At 57.4% G+C, this 22,293-nt stretch overlaps 8 protein-coding genes across 8 annotated transcripts; 3 read left to right on the top strand and 5 right to left on the bottom strand.

Moving 5' to 3' along the window:
• Positions 1 to 165: 165 nt before the first annotated feature.
• BO86DRAFT_446288 (RNA polymerase-associated protein) lies at positions 166 to 2,999 on the bottom strand. Its single transcript, XM_025676505.1, has 4 exons — positions 2,373 to 2,999; positions 1,535 to 2,280; positions 1,340 to 1,482; positions 166 to 1,285 (listed from the first exon to the last, which is right to left on the bottom strand). The coding sequence occupies exons 1-4, from the start codon at positions 2,594 to 2,596 to the stop codon at positions 551 to 553; spliced, it is 1,848 nt and encodes a 615-aa protein (XP_025530700.1). The 5' UTR covers positions 2,597 to 2,999; the 3' UTR covers positions 166 to 550.
• Positions 3,000 to 3,191: 192 nt separating this feature from the next.
• On the top strand, positions 3,192 to 4,297 carry BO86DRAFT_386879 (demethoxyubiquinone hydroxylase family protein). Its single transcript, XM_025671444.1, has one exon. The coding sequence runs from the start codon at positions 3,287 to 3,289 to the stop codon at positions 4,049 to 4,051; it is 765 nt and encodes a 254-aa protein (XP_025530699.1). The 5' UTR covers positions 3,192 to 3,286; the 3' UTR covers positions 4,052 to 4,297.
• Positions 4,298 to 4,382: 85 nt separating this feature from the next.
• Positions 4,383 to 5,049, bottom strand: ltpA (tyrosine protein phosphatase LTP1; the record flags this gene model as incomplete). Its single annotated transcript, XM_025667690.1, has 2 exons — positions 4,383 to 4,882; positions 4,980 to 5,049. The coding sequence occupies 2 exons, from the start codon at positions 5,047 to 5,049 to the stop codon at positions 4,383 to 4,385; spliced, it is 570 nt and encodes a 189-aa protein (XP_025530698.1).
• A 2,175-nt stretch (positions 5,050 to 7,224) lies between these two features.
• On the top strand, positions 7,225 to 10,134 carry chsA (chitin synthase class I; the record flags this gene model as incomplete). Its single annotated transcript, XM_025667686.1, has 4 exons — positions 7,225 to 7,359; positions 7,426 to 9,084; positions 9,146 to 9,547; positions 9,610 to 10,134. The coding sequence occupies 4 exons, from the start codon at positions 7,225 to 7,227 to the stop codon at positions 10,132 to 10,134; spliced, it is 2,721 nt and encodes a 906-aa protein (XP_025530697.1).
• Positions 10,135 to 11,559: 1,425 nt separating this feature from the next.
• BO86DRAFT_386876 (uncharacterized protein) lies at positions 11,560 to 14,996 on the bottom strand. The gene is made up of 2 exons (XM_025671443.1): positions 14,562 to 14,996; positions 11,560 to 14,484 (listed from the first exon to the last, which is right to left on the bottom strand). The coding sequence occupies exons 1-2, from the start codon at positions 14,603 to 14,605 to the stop codon at positions 11,850 to 11,852; spliced, it is 2,679 nt and encodes an 892-aa protein (XP_025530696.1). The 5' UTR covers positions 14,606 to 14,996; the 3' UTR covers positions 11,560 to 11,849.
• Positions 14,997 to 15,503: 507 nt separating this feature from the next.
• Positions 15,504 to 17,107, top strand: BO86DRAFT_231170 (t-SNARE syntaxin). Its single transcript, XM_025667010.1, has 4 exons — positions 15,504 to 16,015; positions 16,085 to 16,266; positions 16,318 to 16,902; positions 16,976 to 17,107. The coding sequence occupies exons 1-4, from the start codon at positions 15,763 to 15,765 to the stop codon at positions 17,009 to 17,011; spliced, it is 1,056 nt and encodes a 351-aa protein (XP_025530695.1). The 5' UTR covers positions 15,504 to 15,762; the 3' UTR covers positions 17,012 to 17,107.
• A 467-nt stretch (positions 17,108 to 17,574) lies between these two features.
• BO86DRAFT_231155 (F-box protein) lies at positions 17,575 to 19,442 on the bottom strand. Its single transcript, XM_025667009.1, has 3 exons — positions 19,128 to 19,442; positions 18,540 to 19,067; positions 17,575 to 18,486 (listed from the first exon to the last, which is right to left on the bottom strand). Exons 1-3 carry the CDS (start codon positions 19,211 to 19,213, stop codon positions 17,757 to 17,759), a joined length of 1,344 nt encoding a protein of 447 aa, XP_025530694.1. The 5' UTR covers positions 19,214 to 19,442; the 3' UTR covers positions 17,575 to 17,756.
• Positions 19,443 to 19,672: 230 nt separating this feature from the next.
• BO86DRAFT_397043 (uncharacterized protein) lies at positions 19,673 to 22,036 on the bottom strand (the record flags this gene model as incomplete). Its single annotated transcript, XM_025673458.1, has 4 exons — positions 19,673 to 20,911; positions 21,021 to 21,485; positions 21,555 to 21,582; positions 21,648 to 22,036. The coding sequence occupies 4 exons, from the start codon at positions 22,034 to 22,036 to the stop codon at positions 19,673 to 19,675; spliced, it is 2,121 nt and encodes a 706-aa protein (XP_025530693.1).
• Between the last annotated feature and the right edge of the window lie 257 nt (positions 22,037 to 22,293).

Raw genomic sequence — 22,293 nt, 5'->3', positions numbered from 1 at the left:
GCGCGCGTGTTGGCGTCGAGGTCGGGGTTTGTTATCGCACGTGACCCGCGTTGGCTTATCGCCACTGCAACTGCAGTCTATACTACGTGCATGCAGTATGTATCAGTGATGATCTTTGCGACGGCTACGTCAACTTAGGTTGTTGATTGTGCGAATGGTTTATTTGCCTTGTATTGTATGGAGGTTGAGGGTTAAAAATACAGCGCGCGCCGTGGGTGGATTTCTTTCTCATTTGGAACGCCAATCAACACCAATTCCCTAGCAAGCACGAGAAGACGAAGGAAGGAAGGAAGAAAGAAAGGTAAAAGGGGGAAAGAGAAAGTGTACAATAACTCGAAAAAAAGAACAACCGACGCTGTAGCAAATGCTTTCGAATGCATTCGAGAATCCCAAGTTCATGGCCCTGTTTTTGTCCCCTTCAATGTACGATGGCGAGTGTCGATGGCACGGCTTGCACAGATTCGATGGTCGGGTGCAAAGTTTCGGTCTGAGGGCAACCCTCAGTGCTGGCCGTGGTCTGAGGATTGTGTGTTGCGACGGAATCGCACCGCTAGATCTCGATATCCAACTCTATATCCAAAGCGGCGATGTTCTCGTCGTCCATGTTGCGATGGCGGATGGCGCCGCTCTTGACGGCCTTGCGCTGGCTGGCGCCGCCGAGCGGGGTGCCCGCGGTGGGCGTGCTGGCCTTGGACGGCGTCCCGGAGGCCGAGGTGTCCTGGCTGCCGCCGTCGCCGGGCTTGTTGGGCGACGGGATGGTGTTGCCATTCACATCGTAGTGCGTGCGGGCCTGGGTGCGCACCCGCATGAAGGGGTTGAGCGTGGCCTCGCCGCGGGCCACGGCGGCGGCGGCCTTGCGGCTGGCCTTGCGCTCCTCGAGCTGGGCGCGGCGCACGTTCTCGTAGTTGAGCTTCTGGTTGCGCAGGTTCAGCTCGGCCAGGCGCTCGTGCTCGGAGGGCTTGTCGGCGCGGGGCCGCGACAGGCTGGTGCCGTGCGCGACCTTGGGCGCCGCCATGCTGGTCAGCTCGCTCTGCAGCCGCTCCGCCTCGGCCTCGTCGCCGGCCGCCTTCGCCAGTTTCAGCTGCTTCTCCACGTCGACGCGCTTGAAGAATTGCGACTTGGTGTCGAGCGACCCCTGCTTGCGCAGCTTCTCGTTGAGCTCTTCGTTGGTGAACTTGTGGTTCAGGAGCCGGTTGATGTCCGCCACTTTGCTGGCCACCTGGGACTTCGTGGCCATCTTGCAGTCTTCAATGGCCATGGTCTGCCGGTAGCGGTTGAACTCGGCCTTGGAAGCGTTAGTTGATGGGGCCGGGAACGCGGAAGACGACGGATTACAAACCTCTGTGAATGGGGAGTCCGAGCACGCGATGAAAGGGAAGCTTTTCTCGGCCTTTCCGTGGGCCAACACGGCGTACTGATTTGTGGCAAATGAGCGGCCATTTGATCCCTCCATGGCGTACATGGGCCCTTCCTCGACGATTCCTGTCATCGTTAGCGAGAAGTTCCGGGACGAACCCAAGGAAGGACCTCTTACTCTTAATCAAACACACACGGTACTGGTTCAGACCCGTATCGCGGTTGGGCCCGATGTTCACACGAGCGTAGCATCCGGCGATCGCCTCCTCGAACCCGGGGTAGAAGCAGACCTGCGCGAAATTACTGCGACCGACGCGCGTGCGCTGGACGTCTCGCAGTTCGGCCGGCGGATCGTCCTTGGGAGGAGACGGGGAGCGTTCCCGATCGTCCCATTCGACTTCACTCTCGCCTTCGGCGTCTTCATCCGACAGCCTATCATCCCGGGAGCGGGCCTTCTGATCCTTCGCGGTGGGGTCCCGCCGGCGGAGCTCGTCGCGTTTGCCCTTCTGCTCGCGCTGCCGCTTGTAGGCCTCGATCGCCTCCGACGTCTCCCCGACCTTGCGACCGCCCAGCGTCGTCTTCTGCCGCGAGCTTTTGCGGTTGCCCTCGTCTAGGTTCGCGGCGCTCGCCTTCCGCTTGTTCTTCTTGGCCTTGCGGGCCTCCTCCCGCTCCCGCGAGGCTAGCAGACGGCGGAGGGCGAGATCCTGGTTGTGCCGGTCCACCTCCTGCGCGCGTTCTGACAGGATCTGCTCGCGCTGAATCTCGGGCATCGCCATGATCTCCTCCTTGTCCTTGGCGGAGTAATACAGCTTCTCGTAGGGGAACATGGGGCCGTCATCTTCGCCGATGTCGGCGGAACCTTCCGAGTCGGACGCGGAATCGGATTCGGACATGCTGGCAGAGTCGAGCGATTCGGCTGCAGAGCTGATCGGAGGCACACACCGTGTTAGCCAGCGGGGGACCTTCTTACTGTCTTCCGGAAGTGAACATCCGGGGGCAGCGGGGGTGACACTTACAGTTCACCGTCCTCGTCATCATGATGGCGGGACTTTCGACTACGTCGCGCGGGTTTGGCGATGCCTTTGCGACCCATGGTGGATGATGCGGCGGGTGATTGTGGTGGTGGTGAAGAAGAAGAGCGATCCGGGGAGGCGGCCTTTTCTCTGGTGGGCGGGGAAGACTCCTCGTCCGAGGAGTCACCCGCCAGGGCGAGAAGCTCCGCATCGAGATCATCCGCCATGGTGAATTGAGAGTAGGGTGAGGTGTTAACTAAGTGTGCGGGACCGGGTTGTGCGAGCCCTAGCAAAGGTGGCGCTGGCTCTCAGACGCAAAACTAAAAGAGCCCAATGAAGTCCTAGTTGTCGACCAGCGCACTCGAGGTAGTATATATCGTCTAGACAGGCTGTCGCTGAGCAGATGTGAAGTCCTTGGGGTGACCACAGGGGACGTCGAATTGGGGCGAAACCGCGCTATATAGGACCGGGGGTGCGCTGGGAGAGAACGCTGACAAAGACCAATCTGAGGTTTGCCGATTTATATAGTGCTGATAGCGTGGAGACAGAAGGGGATAATTTTGAGGGTGTTGCGCGTGCAGGATGGACACTGTCGCAGGGGGAGGTCAGGTTTAAAACATTCGATATCGGGAAGTGAAAAGAAGCGCCTGGCGAAGTTCACGATCCTCACTTGTTCATGACGTTCCGCTCCAGGGTTGGCGTGCCAAGGCGGTAAGCGCGCGGCTGCGGCTTTGCTGGACTTGAATGGAACGCGGGTTGAGCCACCTCGGAACGCATGGCAGCATAAGGCCACTTGACTGCAATAGAGGTAAGTTAAGCATTCTTTAAGTCTCTCACAAAAAGTCTAGACAGCGTATTAACTTCTATCGCAACAGTCTTCTTTAACACGCCCGCCCGCGATCTCCGAGAGTGTCACAATGCTGGCCAGAACTTCCCTTGCCGCATCTTTCCGACCGACGGCCGCGGCCACCACCCCCGTCGTGCTCGACTTCCTCGCACCATCCACGCTGCAACAGAGCCCCCGTCGCCTGTACAACTCCACCGCCACCAATCATTCCCCTCCCACAAGCCCGTCAGCCCCGAAGCCAGATGCCCCGAAACCGAGATACGCCCTGACCGCGAAGCAACGCGCATTCCTCGACAGCGCGCTGCGGGTCAACCAAGCCGGCGAGCTGGCGGCGACGCTGATCTACACGGCGCAGACGCCACAGGTCGTGCGCTCGCACCCGCACCTGCGGCCGCTGATGAAGCACATGTACGACCAGGAGGTCGGGCACTTCAACACATTCAACCAGCTCATCGCCAAGCACCGGGTCCGGCCGACGGCGATGTACCCGGTCTGGTATGCGGCAGCGACCTTTCTGGGCTGGTCCACGGGCGTCATGGGCCGGGAGGCCGCCATGGCCTGCACGGAGGCCGTCGAGACGGAGATCGGGTCGCACTACAACGACCAGGTGCGCGAGATCTTGGCTTGGAAGGCCGAGGCGGAGCGCCGCGGCGAGGCGCTGGACCCGGAGCTCGAGGAGATGCTGGCCAACTTCCGGCGCATCCGCGACGAGGAGCTCGAGCACTTGGACCACGCGGTCGAGAATGATGCCAAGGAGGCCAAGCCGTACGATCCCCTGGTTAACTTCATCCGCTATGGATGCAAGGCCGCTATCAAGATCAGCGAGAAGGTCTAGATGGAGTCTTTTACAAATGTGTTGGGGGAAGCTTTGCACATGCTATATGTTCGCCAGTTGTTGGGGAAAAGTCCGACGTTTACGGTATTTTTGTGTACGATGTACGATACATTTCACGGTTGCCCATTGTATTATATTTCATGGATCCATATGTGTAGTCTATAAGATGCAGACGGCTGGTCTATTTTCGCTGCAAAGCAAGTCGCTCAGGTGGTGGTGGTGGTGGTCCATCAAATCTCAACTCGTAACTGCTCACGCTGAGCATGCGATCCGTACCTCAATGGTGGGAGTGTCGCATACACACGCTGACCTCCAAAGTCCAACCCAATCTTCACTCCTCTTCCACCCCCTGCTTTTTCTTCTCCAGGTACTCGACGAAATTCCTCGAGAATCGCGACACCTGCTCATAAACCTCCTTGAACCCATGAACCCCCCCATAATAAGGGTCCTGCACCACCTCGCCCCCGCCCACCCGCTCATGCAGGGCCCCGCCCTCCCCGAAATCCCCGAACAGGCGCACTTCGGCCACCTTCACCGGGGCTTTCTTGGTGGCCGACGCCGCCAGCACGGCCGCGCGCGTCTCCTGCAGGTCGCGCAGGTTGTACTTGTCCATCGCCAGGAGGTAGTCGAAGGTCAGGAAGTCCTCCTTGGTGACCTTGCGTGCCGCGTGCACGTAGCGGGTGATGCCGTGGGCGCGCAGCGTGGTCATCGTCCGGTGGTCGGGCGCCTCGCCGGCGTGGTAGGCGCCGGTACCGGCCGAGTCGATCTGGTTGATGAGCGGGTGCGCGGCGGCGACGTGTCGAAAGACGCCTTCGGCCATGGGGGAGCGGCCTGCGGGATTGTTTGTTAGATGATGGCGTTTGTGGAATTGGGGGGTGATGAGTGCGGGGAGATGGGGATGGGGAGGAGGAGGATTGTTGGGCCTTACAGATATTGCCGAGGCAGACGAATAGGACGTTGACCTGCTGTCCTGCAGGTGTGGTGTTCGTGGCGGACATCGTGCTATAGTATATTGCTGTACTGTTTGAGACGGGCTCAGAAAACATGGAAGGTGAGGATGATAGGTGGAGGAGTGAACGCTTTTGTTCCTATAGTGGCTGACCGCGGGCGGGGGATGGGATGCGGGCGGCGCAGAATCTTATCGATAGCGAATTGATGCCTGAGGCGCAAATGGCAGCTTCCGGCGTCATATTGAGGACTGTACCTGACTCTTGCCACATGCTTGTTCATATGCTGGGTACCTTTCCACTTTTGGATCTACCTTTCGATTTGAGGCGGTTGGTTCAACTGTATGTAACGGCGACGTGCGGCAGTGAGGGATTTTGACGTGCATTGACAGTCCCGCCTACTGCCAGTGGTATCAGTGGTGGAAATTCAGATTCACATCTCAGCGTTGTTGGTCGACATGATACGGGATCTACTCGCAGCATTCATGGTGAACTAGACCCTCGTTGGTCCTCCTCAGGAATACACTGAACTACAAGACCGATATTGCCGTACTGCAATAAGACACTGAAATCTGGGCTTCTTGCATCAACTCCTTCAGCAACATGGATCCTCTTATACCGATCCAGAGAGGATACGAAATCCAAACCGGGATGGTTTACGAATACGAACAAGATAAAGTGAGACACAAGGAGCAACTATGACGTCGCTAGCTGGGGTTCAGAAGCTAACGCACATCCCCAGGCAACGACTTTCCTGAGCAACCGATAGGGCTTGAGATGGTCTATCCTCAGCTGATAAGAGGATGGATAATTATAGCCTGCCCGTCAGCCTGCCTTGCGGATATAAAAAGCCAGCCAGTGCCACACTGCCCTGTGGCTGTGAAGACCGAGGCCGTCCTACGGTTGGCCCAGTGACCACCCGTGACCACCAGTGGAGAACAGGACAACCTTGGCCCATGGCGCGCTTCCTGCAATAGATCAACTCTATCCATGGTTCGCCAGTCGGATTGGTATCAGGGACGCATTTTTGTGTATCACATTTGATGATGAAAAATGTGACAGCCTGGGACAAGTGAGACTCTGGGGAAGAAACTTATGTTGCCCGGAAGACGCTACAGAGTGGTCATATCAAGGCATCGATCCCACATCTCGTCATATGCATCGTCCTCCGTCGCCCAAGTGGAGCCTGCACCATGTTTGTTATGATGATGATGATCAAGCCGTCAAGCGGAATCTCATTGATCTCATTTATCTCATTAATCAATCACCCGCCTGAGGCTAGTTATCGGGACTGATCGTCCCCGCCGTTCCTTGGTCAACGGACTTGATCTTTTCCCCTCTCCCAGCGTAATAGAATAACAATTGTGGTTTGTTTGATTGTACACTTCGTAAGCTGCTCGAGGACTAGTTTTACGGGCGTAGAAACGAAGACAATTCCGGGTAGCCCCAACCGGTGACCGTGGCACTGCTAGTTACCTACAACCTACTTTCCCCTCCCCCTCCCAACCCCCCGGTACGAGAAAAAATAAGCCACCCCCAATCCACTCAATATCAATCAATTCGTTCCAAAGGATCTTCCGTGTTCCCTCTCTCTCTGTCTTTCACATTTCTTGGCCAGAGTGACCTCTGCTTCTTTGTTCCTCCTCTCAATCATCCTCCTCCGAATTAATCTCGCCTATCGCATCTGAAACTCCCGTCGCGACCCCGGATCCCTCCATCTCTTCATCACACCTGCCGTCCGCTCGCCTGCTCACTCCCACATTCCATCAGCCCGCTCGGCGCAATTTGCACCCCAGCTTCCCTGGCTAGGAATTCACAAGGGGCATTGCCATCGAAACGATTAATTTCCCGAGTCACGATCGGCCAACATGTCATATAATCGCCTGGGTAAGTTCCGATCTGTCGGTGAAGCCGTGTTGCGCGGCAGTGGGTTTGTCGCGCATTTGTCCCCTTCTCCGCAACCAGCCCCCCAACGTGAAACTCTAGTCGGAGAGGTCGATCAACCAAGCTGCTACTGCTGCTGCTGCACAAAAAGGCAGTCTGCTTGTACTCGCTCGTATCCTGGTGCGACAAGGCGACAGACGAGCCACCTCTGCTAGAATCTGTTTGCCGTCGCACCTGCTTTCCTCTCATTTCCTTTGCGACCTTGCACTCCGGGTGGTTATATCGTACTGATCATTGACTACAGGAGACCCTTACGGGGAGGAGGAAACTCACACTCCCATGATGCATCCACATCAATTAGATGCCCGGTCTCCGTCGCCGGGTCGGCCATTGAATACCTATCAGTTGACCGACAATCCTTATCCACAAGAGCATCTGGAGATGCCCTCTAGCGACCGACTAGCCGAGCAACCGACAGTAAGAACTGCCATCTCACCGTTGAAACCGGAACGAAGAGCTAATCAACGGCATTGCGGGATGTAGTACTCCGTCGAGCGACTTCCCAACTCCTATGGTCATAACGAGGCCTACGAGCACCACCAACCGCAGGCTTACCCCGGCTATGAATATTCCATCGACCCCGAAGCACATCACGATGCGTACTACACTCAGCCCTACCACCCAGCGGTGACACCCGCGCACGATGACGATTACGATCTCGGACAATACCCGGAGCATCAGCCGCAGCATCAGCATACGTACAGCGACGACCATGTACCTATCCTGCAGCCGGACAACCCGTTCGGGCCGGACCCGTACAGTGACGAATACGAAGAGGACCCTACGCTGGCCCCGACCCATTCGCCCAGCCCGGTGCCCGTACGCCGATGGAAGACCGTGAAGGAAGTCCAGTTGTTCAACGGCAACCTCGTGCTGGACTGTCCGATTGCCCCCAAGCTGCTCAGCCAAGTGCCGCACGCCGAGCCCCCGGGCCGCGACGAATTCACCCACATGCGCTATTCCGCCGCCACGTGCGATCCAGCCGACTTTTTTGAGGAGCGCTTCACGTTGCGGCAGAAGCTGTTCGCCAAGCCCCGACACACGGAGCTCTTCATCGCCGTCACCATGTACAACGAGGATGACTTCCTGTTCGCCCGCACAATGATCGGTGTGTTCAAGAACATCGAGTACATGTGCTCGAGGACCAGCAGCAAGACCTGGGGTAAGGATGCCTGGAAGAAGATCGTGGTCTGCGTGATCAGCGACGGTCGTGCGAAGATCAACCCCCGGACGCGGGCTGTGCTGGCCGGTCTGGGTTGCTACCAAGACGGCATCGCCAAGCAGCAGGTCAATGGCAAAGATGTGACGGCGCACATCTATGAGTACACGACCCAGGTGGGGCTGGAGCTGAAGGGCACGCAAGTGCACCTCAAGGGCCGCACCGGGGTCCCCGTGCAGATGATCTTCTGTCTGAAGGAGAAGAACCAGAAGAAGATCAACTCGCATCGGTGGTTCTTTCAGGCCTTCGGGCGCGTGCTGGACCCCAACATCTGCGTCTTGCTCGACGCCGGTACCCGTCCCGGCAAGGACTCGATCTACCATCTCTGGAAGGCGTTCGACGTCAACCCCATGTGCGGCGGCGCCTGCGGTGAGATCAAGGTCATGTTGGACAAGGGCAAGAAGCTGCTGAACCCGCTAGTCGCCGGACAGAATTTCGAATACAAGCTCAGTAACATCTTAGACAAGCCGCTGGAGTCGGCCTTTGGGTTCATCAGTGTCCTGCCGGGTGCGTTCTCGGCCTACCGGTACGTGGCGCTGCAGAATGACAAGAACGGACAGGGTCCGTTGGAGCGCTACTTTGCCGGTGAGAAGATGCACGGTGCCAACGCCGGCATCTTCACGGCCAACATGTACCTGGCCGAGGACCGTATCCTGTGTTTCGAGTTGGTGTCCAAGCGCAACTGCCGCTGGCTGCTGCAGTATGTCAAGTCGTCCACGGGCGAGACGGATGTGCCCGATCGCATGGCGGAATTCATCCTGCAGCGGCGCCGTTGGCTGAACGGTAGTTTCTTCGCGGCGGTTTACGCCATTGCCCACTTCTATCAGCTCTGGCGGAGCGACCATAGCTTCATGCGCAAGTTCATGCTCTTGATCGAATTCATCTATCAGACGATCAACATGCTTTTCGCATGGTTTGGCATTGTAAGTACTCTGCTCGATCCAGCTCTTTCTTTCAATGCCGATGACTAATGTGAGTTTTCAGGGCAATTTCTTCCTGGTCTTCAAGATTCTCACCTCGTACCTAGGCGACTCGTCGCTCCTAGGCACGGTGGGAAAGATTCTTGGTGTGGTGTTCGAGTGGCTCTACCTGGCGACATTGGTAACCTGCTTCGTCCTCGCGTTGGGTAACAGACCCGGTGGGTCCAACAAGTTCTACATGACGATGGTGTACTTCTGGATTTGCATTATGATCTACCTGGCCTTTGCGGCGATCTTCGTCACCGTGAAATCCATCGAGGAGCAGGTCAAGGACAACAGCTTCACCTTCTCCGACCTGTTCACCAACTACCAGTTCTTCTCGATCATCGTCTCTCTTGGATCCACCTATGTGATGTGGTTCCTGGCCTCCTTCATCTTCCTCGACCCCTGGCACATGTTCACTAGCGTGAGTCTTCGTCTTTGATAATGATATCGCTCTCTATAATCGCACCCACTGACCGAGAATAGTTCATCCAATACATCCTCCTGACACCCACCTACATCAACGTCCTGAATATCTACGCCTTCTGCAACACCCACGATATCACCTGGGGCACCAAGGGCGACGACAAGGCCGAGAAGCTGCCGTCCGCGAACCTGAAACCCGGCGGCAAGGTCGACGTGAACATCCCGCAGGACGACGGCGATCTCAACGCGCAGTACGAGGCCGAGCTGGCCAAGTTCGCCACCAAGCCCCCCAAGGAGGTCCCCTCCGTCTCCGAGGAGGACCGGCAGGCCGACTACTACAAGGGATTTCGTAGTGCCGTCGTCCTGGCCTGGGTGTTCTGCAACTTCGCCCTGGCGGCGGTGGTGCTTAGCGCCGCGGGGCTCGAGACCTTCGACAGCGACTCGGACTCGACGCAGAACAAGCGCTCCACGATCTACATGTCCGTGGTGCTGTGGAGTGTGGCCGGGTTGTCCATCTTCAAGTTCATCGGGGCGATGTGGTATTTGGTTGTACGGATGGTATGTTTCTCCTACTCTTTCTGGTAGATATTGGGATGGCTTAAGCTAATTTTTGGCGTCTAGTTCCGCGGAGAGTAAGCGATGAATGGTGACGTTAAGAGAGCAAGCCAATGCCGATGTCGGTGAGAATGTGGCGGGGTCTGTCTGTCCCGATACACCGCCTAAGGAGAGGTGGCCGTGGTTGCCCGCGGGCGAGAGGGGCGTAGTAGATTCTGTGCATGAGTGAGTGAAAATGAGAAAACAACAATTGGTGGAAGGCCAAACGGCCACCTACCGTCAATCGGCCAAATGCCTTCTTCTTGTACGGGGCACTTAGCCTGTCCTCTGGGTCCCTTGCCCCATTGGAGACGCGGGGCGGGTCGTGGACTTCCCCTGCATATTTCATCTTCATCATCGCCGCGGGTCTCGCTTGGGGTGACGACGGTGCTCGGTCATTGTGCTCGAGACGTGTAGGAGCGGGGGCGGGCATCTGGCTTGGCGAACAGGAGGCGATACTGCTGTGGCTGGTGCTGCCGACCTTGCAACGATGACCGATGAGCCGAGTCGGTATCAGGGACAGCGACCGCGCATCCGCACCGCCCGTCCCAATGGCATCAAAGCCGCCGCCGCCGGCCCCCAGGGACGAAGGCAGGGAAACACTAGAGGACGCCGCGTGCGCTGCCGGAAGCATCAACATCAGCATCAGCTCAGCAACGCCCGAACCTTACAACCCGGCACCACCAGACCACCCACCATTCCGCGCCAGACCGGGCGTCGCCCCCTCATCCACCACCCGATCCAACGACGAGACCGACCCCCGACTATCCTCGTGTCCATACTCGACCAACCGGGGAAACGAAACGATCCCCATCGTCGTCGACGTCGTCCCCCAAGACCGAAAGATCTCCTCCAGCGTGCTCTCCATCTCCGCCCCCGCACCGCCAGATGATATCGTCCTGTGCCCCTCGAGCCCAGCACTGCACCCATCCCCCGCCCCAGCCGCCGGAGAGCCCGTATTCATCGGTACCCCATCAACCATGAACTGGATATGGGCGGAATTCCCAGTATCCTCAGCAGCTCGTGCGGCCGCGGCACCCCCGGGATCCACATTCACACTCTCTCCAGCCTCTATCGCATCCACCCGTGCCGCTGCGGCGGCGGCGGCGGCGGCGGCGGCACGATCCGGCGTCTCCTTCCGCTTGACGCGCCATTTGCGCTGTATGCGTAAGCCGGGGTACGCGCGCGGCCGCGGCAGGCTTCCGAAATGCACAGTGTGGCGCTTGTGCGTTGTTTTGGGAGGAGTGAGCAGGTCCAGAGCGGCGGCGTTCTGCTCTAGTTCCAGTTCCAGCTCGGTGAGCGGGAGCGGGCTGCGGTAGCCTCGGAATGCTTGGAAGCCCTACATTGTCCGCAACCACAGGGCCAGATGATTAGAACAAGTGCAACAATGACTGGACTGGGGAGGGAGGGGGGCAACGGAGGAAAGTAAGAACAATGGGGCTGGGGCGAGCGAGTACATCGTGATATTCTTTGTCTGTGACATTTTCATTTCTGGTTTGTTTTCAATCAAGCATTGAGAGAGACAAATATGATTCAATTATACGGCATGGTATCAATAGGCATAAGCGTAGGCATAGGCATAAGCGTAGTCACACACACAGAAAGTCAAAGTTCACACACACAGACACACACACACACACACAAACACTTTCACTGTCTCTCTGTCTCTCGCTACCCAGAAAAAGAAGAAGAACAAAAAAGAAAAATCAAGAATCTACTACCTTCTCAGAATGGCCCCCGATCCCGCCGCCCTTCAGCTTACTCCGGCCGCGCGCGAACAGCCCCTTGGCCGCCTCGCCGGCCCGTCCGCCCAGCACCCCGGCCGAGTGCAGCAGCTCCTTGCCCCGCTGCTCGACCTGCTGTTTATTCATCATGGCGCCGAGCGGGGCGGACGGGCGGCGCGCATGGCCGCCAGCGCCACCAGAGATTCCGGAAATTCCAGACCCCGACGGCATCCCCGACGACACGTCGAGCTGCGAGGAGGACCCGAAGTTGCCGAGCGACGAGAGCTTGGGGAACTTCTTGCGGGGCACGCTGACGGCCGGCACGGCGCCGCCGGCGGCCAGCTTGGCGCTCTTGTCGACCACGTCCGCGTGCTCCGGGTGGGCGTGCACGGTGACCTGGATCCAGTGGGCGAGGCCCGTGTCGATGGTGGCGAACTTGGCCCGCGTGTCGTTGAAGGCCTGCGTCCGGGCCTCGGGGGTCGGCATGCCCAGAATCTCGCGGAAGCCTAGGAGGGTCGGTTCGACGGAGGCCGGGGCCGTGGGCGTCCACTGCGGGATCTGCTGGTGCTGGTTGTGATATTTCTCGGTAAAGGGCGGTGCGTTGTTGCTGTCGTGGTTGTTGTTGTTGTTGTTCTCGGTGTCGGCATAGGTGTCTGGGATGGCTTCCGCGTGGTAGACTTCGGGCAGTTGGCCGTCGGAGATGATGCTTCGATCGTCGGGGACCGGGGGCAGGATGGTGAGTTTGGGCTTTTCGATTTCAGGCCCAACGGAGCTGTCGCTCTCCTCGGGGGCCTTGTGGAGGGGCTCCTCGGGAGAGATAATCTCCGCTGGGATGGCTTCCGCCGGTATAGCCTCCGCCGCGGTGGGACTCGTCACCTCAGTCTCCGAAGAGGATTGGACGGGAGTCTCGCGGGAGGCAGGAAACTGTCCCGGCATGGGAGCAGGAGGCGACTGCACACCTGCTGCCGGCGCAGGCTCCTCGGAGGAGGATGAAGACTCCCACGAGAAGCGCCGTGCTAATTTTGGCTTGGAAGACTCCGATGACGGGGATGTGATTGGCTCGGAGGCAGCAGGAAGCACATCCTCAATGGTGGATCCCTGAAGGGCAACCGGAGAGGCGACGTAGTCTGGAGTTGACTGGTCAAGGGCTACGGGGCTTGTAGTAGACTCTGCAGCGCTCCAATACCTCTCGTATTCGCTAGGGATGAGGCTGTCCTGGCGTTCAGCCTCTGGCCGACTCGCAGGCTCCTCTTCTTCTTGCTCCTTTGAGGGGGTTGTCTCGCAACTCAGTGTCCGCATGATCTCCTTACGCAGGCGGTCACTCTCCGTGTCTTGGGGCGAATTGTCGGTGCTCATGGAAGGTATAATGATAGGCACTCCATCATGCGTGAGCGCAGGGGCCGACGTCACAGGATGGGACCCGATACTCAGAGGAGCAGGGTGATCAGGACCGGGTGCTGGTTCGTGCGCAAGACCTTCTTGCGGCGTTTGTTCGCCTGATTGTGAATCAAGGGAAGACGCGACCGGTGTCTCAACAGACATCTCGCCTGCTGCGGACGGATGGGCGGTTTGAACATTGGTGATCCTCGGGGTCCTCGAGGGGCTATTGTTCGGACTGGGAAGGCTAATGTCTCGACGATGACCCGGTTTGAAAACTAGATCACTCGCATCCTTGGGTGGGGGTGTTCTCTCGCCCGGCTCTTCCAGAATCGTGGGTGTTTTGATATCGCTCTGGCTGCGCTGCGGAATGATGGGACTTATCACCGAGGTACTATCGCTATTCGACCGTGCGACGCTGTCAACCGTCGTACTAGGAGTGTCAGGCACATCGAAGGCTTGATGAACCACCGAACGGAATCCCATGGACGGATTGTGCTGCAGTTGGTGTTGCTCGGGCTCTGGCCCTGGGGCTTCTGACGCAGGGAAATACGAGTCGCCCGAGAAGTCCGGGTCGAAGCTTGAAAGACGCTCCACATCTGGAAGCTGAATTGTCGGTGGGCTACCTCCTGCTGCCTCAGGTGGGTGAGAGATTTGTGGCGCAGCGCCTTGCGGTCGGAAAGGCTTGTAGTCACCTGTCCCGGCCGGTGCTTCGTTGCTGGATGGTAAGTGGAGTTCGGCAGACGTCAGACCCGGAACAGTCGCTGTCGTATTGGAAAAGCCTGCGCTTGACTGAGCGCCGTTGCGATCCTGCGGCACCGCGCCTTCGGATCTCATCCGCTTGTATATATCGACCGGGCGAACGATCGGGACGGTCCGTGTAGCGGGCTCGACGACCGTCGCTTCTGGAGGCTGAGCACGAATCGGTTCTCCTCCAAGAGTCGCGACCTGGTCCATCGATCGGGATCGATCCATCGAAGGGAGTGGCGGTCGGGAGGTATCCCTCGTGAACATGCTCGGAAGATCCCCGGTGCTTTGATTCAGGTTGTGTTGCGGAACCGGTGGAGGCTCGTCGTCATCATACTCGCCGTACTCATCGTCGCCCCAGTCGTTTCCATCGTACGAGTACTTCTTTGCTTCTACCCAGCGTTTTGTCTTTGCTCGGTTGACATTAGGCTTGAATGATACCGGTGTTTCTCCGCGCGGAACTGGCGACATGGGACTTTCTGTGTTGGAGGAGCTGCAGATCGAGGCGTCGGATATATTAGTACAGTCCAGTGCACCGGGTGGCCGAAAGGGGTGGCTGCATGGACTCACAGCTTCTGTAGCTCGGGCTCGTAGGGCTGAAATGGACGGGCCATTGTTCTCACGCGACTAACCTGATCAGCAAGGCTGGATCAGGAGCTGGATTCAACAGTGCAGGTGGAGTTTGAGATCGATGATTGGCATGTCCAGCGCCAAGAGCGAATGTCAGAACTGAAACGAGTGACCCCAGTCGAAGGCGCGGTGAGCGCAAGGTGTTGAGCGGGTGTAGCGGACAGAAAAGAGGGCGCGAGGAGAATGGTTTCACAGAGACGGAGATGACGTGGGAGAGGAAGAGGAGGAATGGGGGCAGTGCGCCAAGAGACGAGGCGGTGCACGGAAAGAAGATTGATGTGCAGATGGGAGGAAGCAGTTATTTTTAAACGCTCGATGAAAGAATTCCTCGGACGAGCATCCCAGCGCGATGAATGAGCAGCGATAATGTTATTTGGGGTGGTTGGGAAGTACAGATCACAAGGAAGAGAGAGTAGAGAGTAGAGAGTATAAGGTATAAGGTATCGATACTGCCCCTGATTCCACCCAACCTCAACGGTAATTGGCTGCTTTGATGGCCGCCTACCGGCCCAAAATGGATAACCTGTGGCTGGTGTGGAGCCTGGTGGCTAGTGCAGTGGCTAGTGCCGATGTGGGGTGGCTGGTGTGTGCACGTGGCTGGGCTGGCCACTAGTCCTAAATGATCCTACTGTAACTGACCAGTTGGTGAATCTGCTGCATTGCCGCTTTCGTCTTCTCTCCATTCCTCTCGTTCATCATCGCTCTGGATTGCCTACCATGACGATCTTGTAATTCCGCTTCTTTTCCTGTCAACACACTGACTCTCCGCTCCTCCTTCCTTCTTCCCCTCTCCCCACCCACATAACGTGCTCTCACTATCTCTCTATCTCTCTCCACTATCTCCGCACGACGAAACAAACGGACACGTCTCCAGTTGCCTGCCTCCTTATCGATTAGTCTGGACTCCGTGCCGTATAATCGATCCCCTCCCCATCGCACCGCACCGCACCGCACCCGACCGTTGGTTCTAGATTCGGCGATTGGCATCCTTTCGACCCTCTTCGGCGTATAGTGATTGTGCCTCGCTTACGGCTCACGTCCATCGCATCTTCGCTCAATCGACCTCCCCGTCCTCTTCCCCGTCCTCCTCCACCTCCCGTCCTCCACCACCACCACCCAACGAACGACCCTCACCCGCACAATGGCCGGCCCGTCCATCCAGGATCGCACGGGCGAGTTCCACGCCATTCTCGGCCAGGCCCAGAAACGCCTAGCCTCCAGTAAAGCCGGCCCTCAGCGCCAGGCCCTTCTGTCCGATGCGCAGCGTCGACAAGCCAATGGGTCCGCCGATGCACAACACCCGGGGAAGCGACGGTCGGAGTTTGCGCGGAGAGCCGTGGAGATCGGACGCGGGATCACGGCGACGACCGCCAAGTTGCAACGGCTGGCTGAGTGTGAGGCCCCCTCCCCGAAACCTCGAATACTCACTTGGCAAAGGCTGACTTGAGAATCTTGGGTGTTAGTGGCAAAACGCAAGACCCTCTTCGACGACAGACCGGTCGAGATCTCCGAATTGACCTATGTCATCAAGCAAGATCTCGCTTCCCTGAACCAACAGATCGCCTCGTTGCAAGCGCTCACCCTCTCCCAACATCCGAAGAACACCCGCTCCAAAGCGGACCAGGAAGGCGAGCATAATGATAATGTATGTCCCAGAAGCGAAAGGCCCGCGCTACGAGACTAACGATGAACGCAGGTGGTCGTGATGCTGCAAGGCAAACTGGCCGACGTGGGCGCCAACTTCAAGGACGTCCTCGAAGTGCGCACGAAGAACATCCAAGCATCGCGCTCGCGCACCGAGAACTTCGTCTCCTCCGTCTCGCAAAAGTCCCACACGGCCCTCGACCCCCAGCGCTCCGACTCCCCGCTTTACAATCCCTCCGGCCGGCGGACGCCCCAGCCCGGCGGTGGCGGCGGCGGCGGTGGCGGCGGTGCCGACCTTCTGACCCTGGAACCCACAAACCCGTCGCCGCTGGGCCGGCCGTCGATCCACTCGGACCAGCAGCTCCTCGTGATGGAGGAGGCGCAGACGAACAACGCCTACATCCAGGGCCGCGGCGAGGCGATCGAGGCGATCGAGCGGACGATCAGCGAGCTCGGCGGGATCTTCGGGCAGCTGGCCCAGATGGTCAGCGAGCAGTCGGAGATGATCCAGCGCATCGACGCCAACACGGAGGACGTGGTGGACAACGTGCAGGGCGCGCAGCGCGAGCTGATGAAGTACTGGACGCGGGTCTCCGGCAACCGCTGGCTGATCGCCAAGATGTTTGGCATTCTCATGGTAAGGCCCCCTCTGCTTGGATTGGACCTTTGGCTGCAACAAAGGACACGGAACTAACTAACCCATCAATCAGATCTTCTTCCTCCTCTGGGTGTTAATATCGGGATAAAGACGCCCTTCCCCTGCCCCTTGGCCCCAAACTCAACCACGAACCACCTCTTCCCCTTCGACCCCTCAACATAATGTAATAATACCAGGTCCATGTTCGTATCTCGCGGTGCCTGAACGAAATCATGTAGCCCACCTTCTTCCTTATTTTTTTCTTCTGTTACACCATTTCCTTTGTGATCTGCGTGAGTGCATGGCCTGCCGCGAACCGCAGGCTTCGCCCCCTTTTTATCCAACCCTTTTGGCCATGGCTAGATTTTTCTATGTGAAAAAAAAAAACCTGGATTGTGATTTCTGCCAAGTGCCCATGTCACTACTACCAATTCCCTCCCCCCAAGTTTCCTCCTTCTCATCGTGCTTGACCACTGCAGCGCAAGCATGAGTTCATGTGCATAATAGGTTCACGAGTGTTGTTGTTGTTGTTGTTGTCGTTGACTGTCCGGGAATTAGATTCAATGGTCACCTACAACCCACGCTATTCAATGATTCCCGTTTAGAGTTGAGGAATTGGAATAGGAGATTTTTCGTCAGGATGCGTTCCCGCTTGAGGTACGGGTCAGAGCATCGATGTATACACAGTACATATAGGCTATAACACAACATCGAGGATATATAAGTATACACAGCGTACAGGCACAGCACACTCCATGTCCTACACTGGAGGGAGGTATAACATGTACAGTACATCCCCACGAACAACCAAGAATCAGCCGCCCCAAACCTGGAACCGAAAACAACCGACTGACCTACAAACAACCCGCACACCCCAAGCGCGGGCCCCCACCATGCAAAACGCCCACCACCTCGGCCGCGTGCGCCGCCAGCCCCCTTTCACGGATCTTGCGCTCCGCCGCCGCGAACCAGATCTCCTGCAGCCGGGGCACCATCCCCGAGTGGCCGGTGTCCGGGGGATCGTCGTGGCCGTCACCCACCAGCGCCGCCAGGTAGTCGCCGTAGTCGCGGCGCATGTGCCACAGGAAGTCCATGCGGTGGGACCAGTGGGTTGTCGTTGTGGTTGGGGAGGTTCTGTGGGGTAATTGGTGGGGTTGTGATTGTGGTTGTGGTTGGGGAGGTGGATGTTCATGGGCTTGGTTGTGGTGGTGGGGTTCGTGGCTGTGGTGGTGCTGTTGGCGGTGGCGGTGGTCGTGATCAGGCTTCTCCTTCTTTTTCCTGGGGTCTTGCTGCTGCTGCTGCTCGGTGGAATCGGCCGCGACGGCGACAAAGAGATCCACGGTGCGTTCGAGGGTGGAGGTGGTGAGCAGGAGACTGACCCAGGTTTGGGAGGAGGTGTAGGGGATATCCGGGGCCATGAGGTGGCGGACGGTGTGGATGAGGGTGTGCATGGTGTGGTGGGTGGAGAGCAGGACGTCCGGGTCGGTGAACGGGGGTTCTTGGAGGATGCGTTCCTGGCAGTCCAGGGAGTGCGTCGGGGTAGTGGTGTCGGCGCAGGATTCCAGGAAGTAGACGAGGTAGGTTCTGGGGTGTGGCCGGTTAGCCTTGGACATAACCACAGATGAGTGAGGGCATACATGGAAGGGAGCAGGCGGGCTTGCAGTGCGCCGACGCCCTTGCTGTAGACGAACTCCTTCTCTGTTTTGGAGGAGGCCCATAGCTCCCGCGCCGTGGGGTCGGTCTCGAGGTAATGCTGCACCAGGTATTCGGCAAGGTAGAAGGACAGCCGCACGCAGGTTCGCCAGCACCGCGTGAGATCGGTCAGGTAGCCGAACGAGTAGTCGGGCGATTCTTCCAGCGTGCCGCTCGGGGTGTAGTGGGGAGGCGGCGGCGGGAAGAGATCGGATATGAAGGTGAGGTCGTCACCGATGGCGACGCTGGGTTCTCGACGCCCTTGAAGGTGGTATGGATCCTCTCGCCTCCGATGTTGGAGATAAGCTTTTGCGATAGCAGCCTCATCGTGATAGACCCGCTGGTGTAGGAGGCGGCATGTAGCCGAGAAGGAATGGATCTCTTCCAGTTCGCACTGTACCAGGATCTTCACTAGAACATCCACGGGAAGCTTCTCCCAGGCCGTGCGAGTGTTCCCCGCGGGCTTTGAGTTTCTATGTTTTAAGTCAGCGGGTGTAACGAGTTATTTGTTGACATATGGGTCTGCGAGTTACATAGGGGACTTTCTTGGCCGCTGGGACGACGGATGCCGTCTGGCTTGCCGCACAACTTGGCGCAGGTGTTCAAGGAAATGGCTCATTGTCAACAGGAGCCAAGACCATCGAGAGTGTCTTAATCAATTGAGGTTCGAGAAGTCCGCTTGACGCTCATTTTTGAAGGGCAGGATTGAGGTTATGATTATTCAGCTGCTCCATCTGCCTCTTGGGGAAATGCTTAGCCGGATGAAATCAGATACGGGTCCGATCTTCGCTTGGTGGACCCGACTCGCGCTTGGATCACCACTTTCGCCAAATGTGTCACATTGACTCAAGAAGGAATCAAGGATACGAAATACTGCGTTGAGTTGTACCGGTGCTGAAATTGAGGCGAGACCGGCCTCAAATTATGTTTGCAGCGGCTCGCAACAAGCCATATACAAAACACAACAAGCGCAACAATGTGTACTCCGATCCCACCCATCGACCCGAAACGTGATTGAGTGGAGTACGATATCGTCACTGTGGACACCATGTCTCGCGCGCTGAAACAGTGGCGACCCTTATTCATATACGTTGCAGTGGGGTTCGCCATCTTTCGTGTACTGGTGCTGGAAATCCTCAAGCAACTGATCCCACTGCGTCCAATCCATGGAGCTGAAATTGCTGGCCTGGTCCAGATCAAGCGTCTCGAGTCCCTGTTCATTAGGAAAGGCTTCCCCGACGAGCTGATCTTGATTTCGGCTGCCAATGCCTATCGGAGCTTCTTCGTAGGAGATTTCCGCACTGATGTCGTCAGCGGCCAATTGCTGCTTGCCCTGCATGTCGCAGATTGTAGACACAATAGCAGGGCATGGAAGAGGAGGCCTGTTGCAACGAGCCCGCTCCGCTGCATGTGCCTTCCAAGACTTTAGGATCAAGTTCTGCAAAGCCACATTGAACGCTATCCTCTGTTGTCGCCCCTTCAAATCGCGGAAATGTCGACTGCAGATCCGATCGATGAGGAACCACGCCCTGTCCGACACCTCCCTATCAACGCGATTCCGTAACTCATAGAGCATGTGTATCAGTGGTGTCCAGGGAATATGATTCTCCACATGCCAATTATACCGCTGGGTGATATGGCTCGTCTGCACGAGATCACAGTTTTCTGCCATGCGTACGCAATTTGCGAAGATCCGGTCTCGATCAGACTGTGAGTTATGGCTTCCCCGTTCAGCGTGTTGGCGAGGGTGATGTGCAGAAAACCGGAGCAGAGATGTGATCGCATGGATCACGATGGTAGTCATCTGGTGCAACGGGATCGAGGTGTCACAGTATTTCAAGTATTTCGTCTCGTAGATCTGGCCAAGCTCATCAATCGCCCGATCCTTCTCAGCTAGTGAGGTGGCAGAATCGCTCAAGAAGCTTTGGCCTGCTAGTAAGGGGCCTGGCTTTCCGGACCATCGATTAAGCCACTCGCCAAATTCACAGCGGGCCAGGCAGAAGATCATTTCGGTCGCTCCCCTATGCTCACGAGGCCTTTCCGTCATCCGCGGGTCTAGATCGCAGTCGTTCACATTGGCCGGACGCTGCACATCGGCAGCCATCAGGGATGTCTGGGCAGCAATGCCTGTGAGCTGTGCCGTGGTAGCGTCTAATATATTTAGCTGAAGCCAGAGGCGTCGACGCATCTCGGTCTCGAAGACAGAAAGGCCATGGTGGGATCCATCTCGGTGGAGTCCAATACGCTGTGCCACACGGATAGCAACACCGCATAGAGACCAGATGGACTGTGGATCAGAGAATGCTCGCATCGAAAGCTATAAGCCACTGTCAGACATATAACCGAGCCGACTTTAAATACGGGCTTCAAAGCAGAAAGCGGAGCTCCGTCCCTGATTCCATACATCTCCAAGAACAAACACGTACCAAATACAACAGAAAGGCCTGAAGAACCACAACATCCGACGTCCGCAGAATGCCAGCATTCGCCAAAGCAAGCCGAGCACCACGACGGAAGCGAGACAGGAGGGCGACCTTGCTGTCTCCGAAAGCCTTCTGAACGTCAGGCGCGGTCATCGAGATCAGCGCAATACAGTATATACAGAACATAAGCGCCTCGAGCCCTTTGGGCATGGCGCGCAAATCCCCGGTGGCATCGATGATCTGCTGCTGAACTGTGGGCCCATGCAGGATCTTGATCAAGGGGTGCACGTTCTCCAGAAAGACCTGCCAGAGCTTGAAGATATGCAACGGCGCGGGATGTAAGTCCGTGATCTGCGTCTTTGTGCGTGCACCTAGAATGAGAGAGGAATCATCGCCTGTTCCCTCTAGCGATTGGTCCGAATCACTGTAGACGGACGCATCGCGTAGCACGTCCTCCGCGGAGGGCAGCTAGGACAATTTAGCACCCATTCTCAAATTGTGAAGAAATGGCTCCAGAAAAGTTTGATCATTCCATACCTCAGTGCGGATACTCGACCACATATTCCTAACCGACCAGTCAGCTGATCCACCCCGAGGCATCTAGCATCTGCTACACACGAGCAAACATACCCATCAACATAGACCGACTTCCCCCCTTCTGCAATCAACATACCCTGATCGTTCCGATTAGACGCAAGAGAAGTGTTAGACGTAGCCATTGGCGAGAGCAGTCCGCGGGTATCACCCCCAGGGCCAGACGAGCCCGTGGTTTGTCTGGAACGTCGGGGGCGCCGTGGACTGTCCGGACGATGGGCCTCGTCAGAGGGACGCCTCTTCCGCCGTCGTGGAGGCGCATGTGCCCGGTAGACGCATTCAATTCCATTCTTGGCGCACGCGGAGCAAGGGTCCTGACGATCACATCGGACTTTGCGCCTGTTGCAGACCACGCAGGACGGGGTTTTGGGCGTCTCGCCCCGGACAGCTAGCGGGATGTTTTGGGGGGTGTTGGAGCTCACCATTGCTGGCTAGGATGGAGTCTGATGGAGGTCAGGTCATTTTAGGTGGGTATGAGATAAGATGATGCTCAACAGTCACGTTATATAGGAGATTCTGGCCGGACGGGTTGGGTAGGATAGGGAGGTGCGGATGAGGATGTTGATGAGGTCGGGTTTGCGGATATATTTTGGGCGAGGTCCCGTCGCGACAAACAAGCTAGGCCTTGGCCATCCGACGGATGAACTTAATCCGTGAGGTATACTTAGGCCCGACATCCAGC

This window comes from Aspergillus japonicus (genome assembly GCF_003184785.1).
Source record: "Aspergillus japonicus CBS 114.51 unplaced genomic scaffold BO86scaffold_8, whole genome shotgun sequence".
NCBI lineage: Eukaryota > Fungi > Ascomycota > Eurotiomycetes > Eurotiales > Aspergillaceae > Aspergillus > Aspergillus japonicus.
Note: the sequence above shows the minus strand (reverse complement) of the source record. Positions and strands in the feature narration are given on the sequence as shown.

Coding starts and splice junctions, on each gene's coding strand:
- BO86DRAFT_386876 (XM_025671443.1), bottom strand. CDS start 14,605: ATGGCCCGTCCATTTCAGCCCTACGAGCCCGAGCTACAGAAGCT. Junction 14,485..14,561: donor GAGCCCGAGCTACAGAAGCT/GTGAGTCCATGC, acceptor CTCGATCTGCAG/CTCCTCCAACACAGAAAGTC.
- BO86DRAFT_386879 (XM_025671444.1), top strand. CDS start 3,287: ATGCTGGCCAGAACTTCCCTTGCCGCATCTTTCCGACCGACGGCCGCG.
- BO86DRAFT_231155 (XM_025667009.1), bottom strand. CDS start 19,213: ATGAGCCATTTCCTTGAACACCTGCGCCAAGTTGTGCGGCAAGCCAGA. Junction 19,068..19,127: donor CGGCCAAGAAAGTCCCCTAT/GTAACTCGCAGA, acceptor CTTAAAACATAG/AAACTCAAAGCCCGCGGGGA. Junction 18,487..18,539: donor GCCCGCCTGCTCCCTTCCAT/GTATGCCCTCAC, acceptor GCCACACCCCAG/AACCTACCTCGTCTACTTCC.
- BO86DRAFT_446288 (XM_025676505.1), bottom strand. CDS start 2,596: ATGGCGGATGATCTCGATGCGGAGCTTCTCGCCCTGGCGGGTGACTCC. Junction 2,281..2,372: donor GATGACGAGGACGGTGAACT/GTAAGTGTCACC, acceptor GCCTCCGATCAG/CTCTGCAGCCGAATCGCTCG. Junction 1,483..1,534: donor CCGTGTGTGTTTGATTAAGA/GTAAGAGGTCCT, acceptor TAACGATGACAG/GAATCGTCGAGGAAGGGCCC.
- BO86DRAFT_231170 (XM_025667010.1), top strand. CDS start 15,763: ATGGCCGGCCCGTCCATCCAGGATCGCACGGGCGAGTTCCACGCCATT. Junction 16,267..16,317: donor AAGGCGAGCATAATGATAAT/GTATGTCCCAGA, acceptor CGATGAACGCAG/GTGGTCGTGATGCTGCAAGG. Junction 16,903..16,975: donor AGATGTTTGGCATTCTCATG/GTAAGGCCCCCT, acceptor CCCATCAATCAG/ATCTTCTTCCTCCTCTGGGT.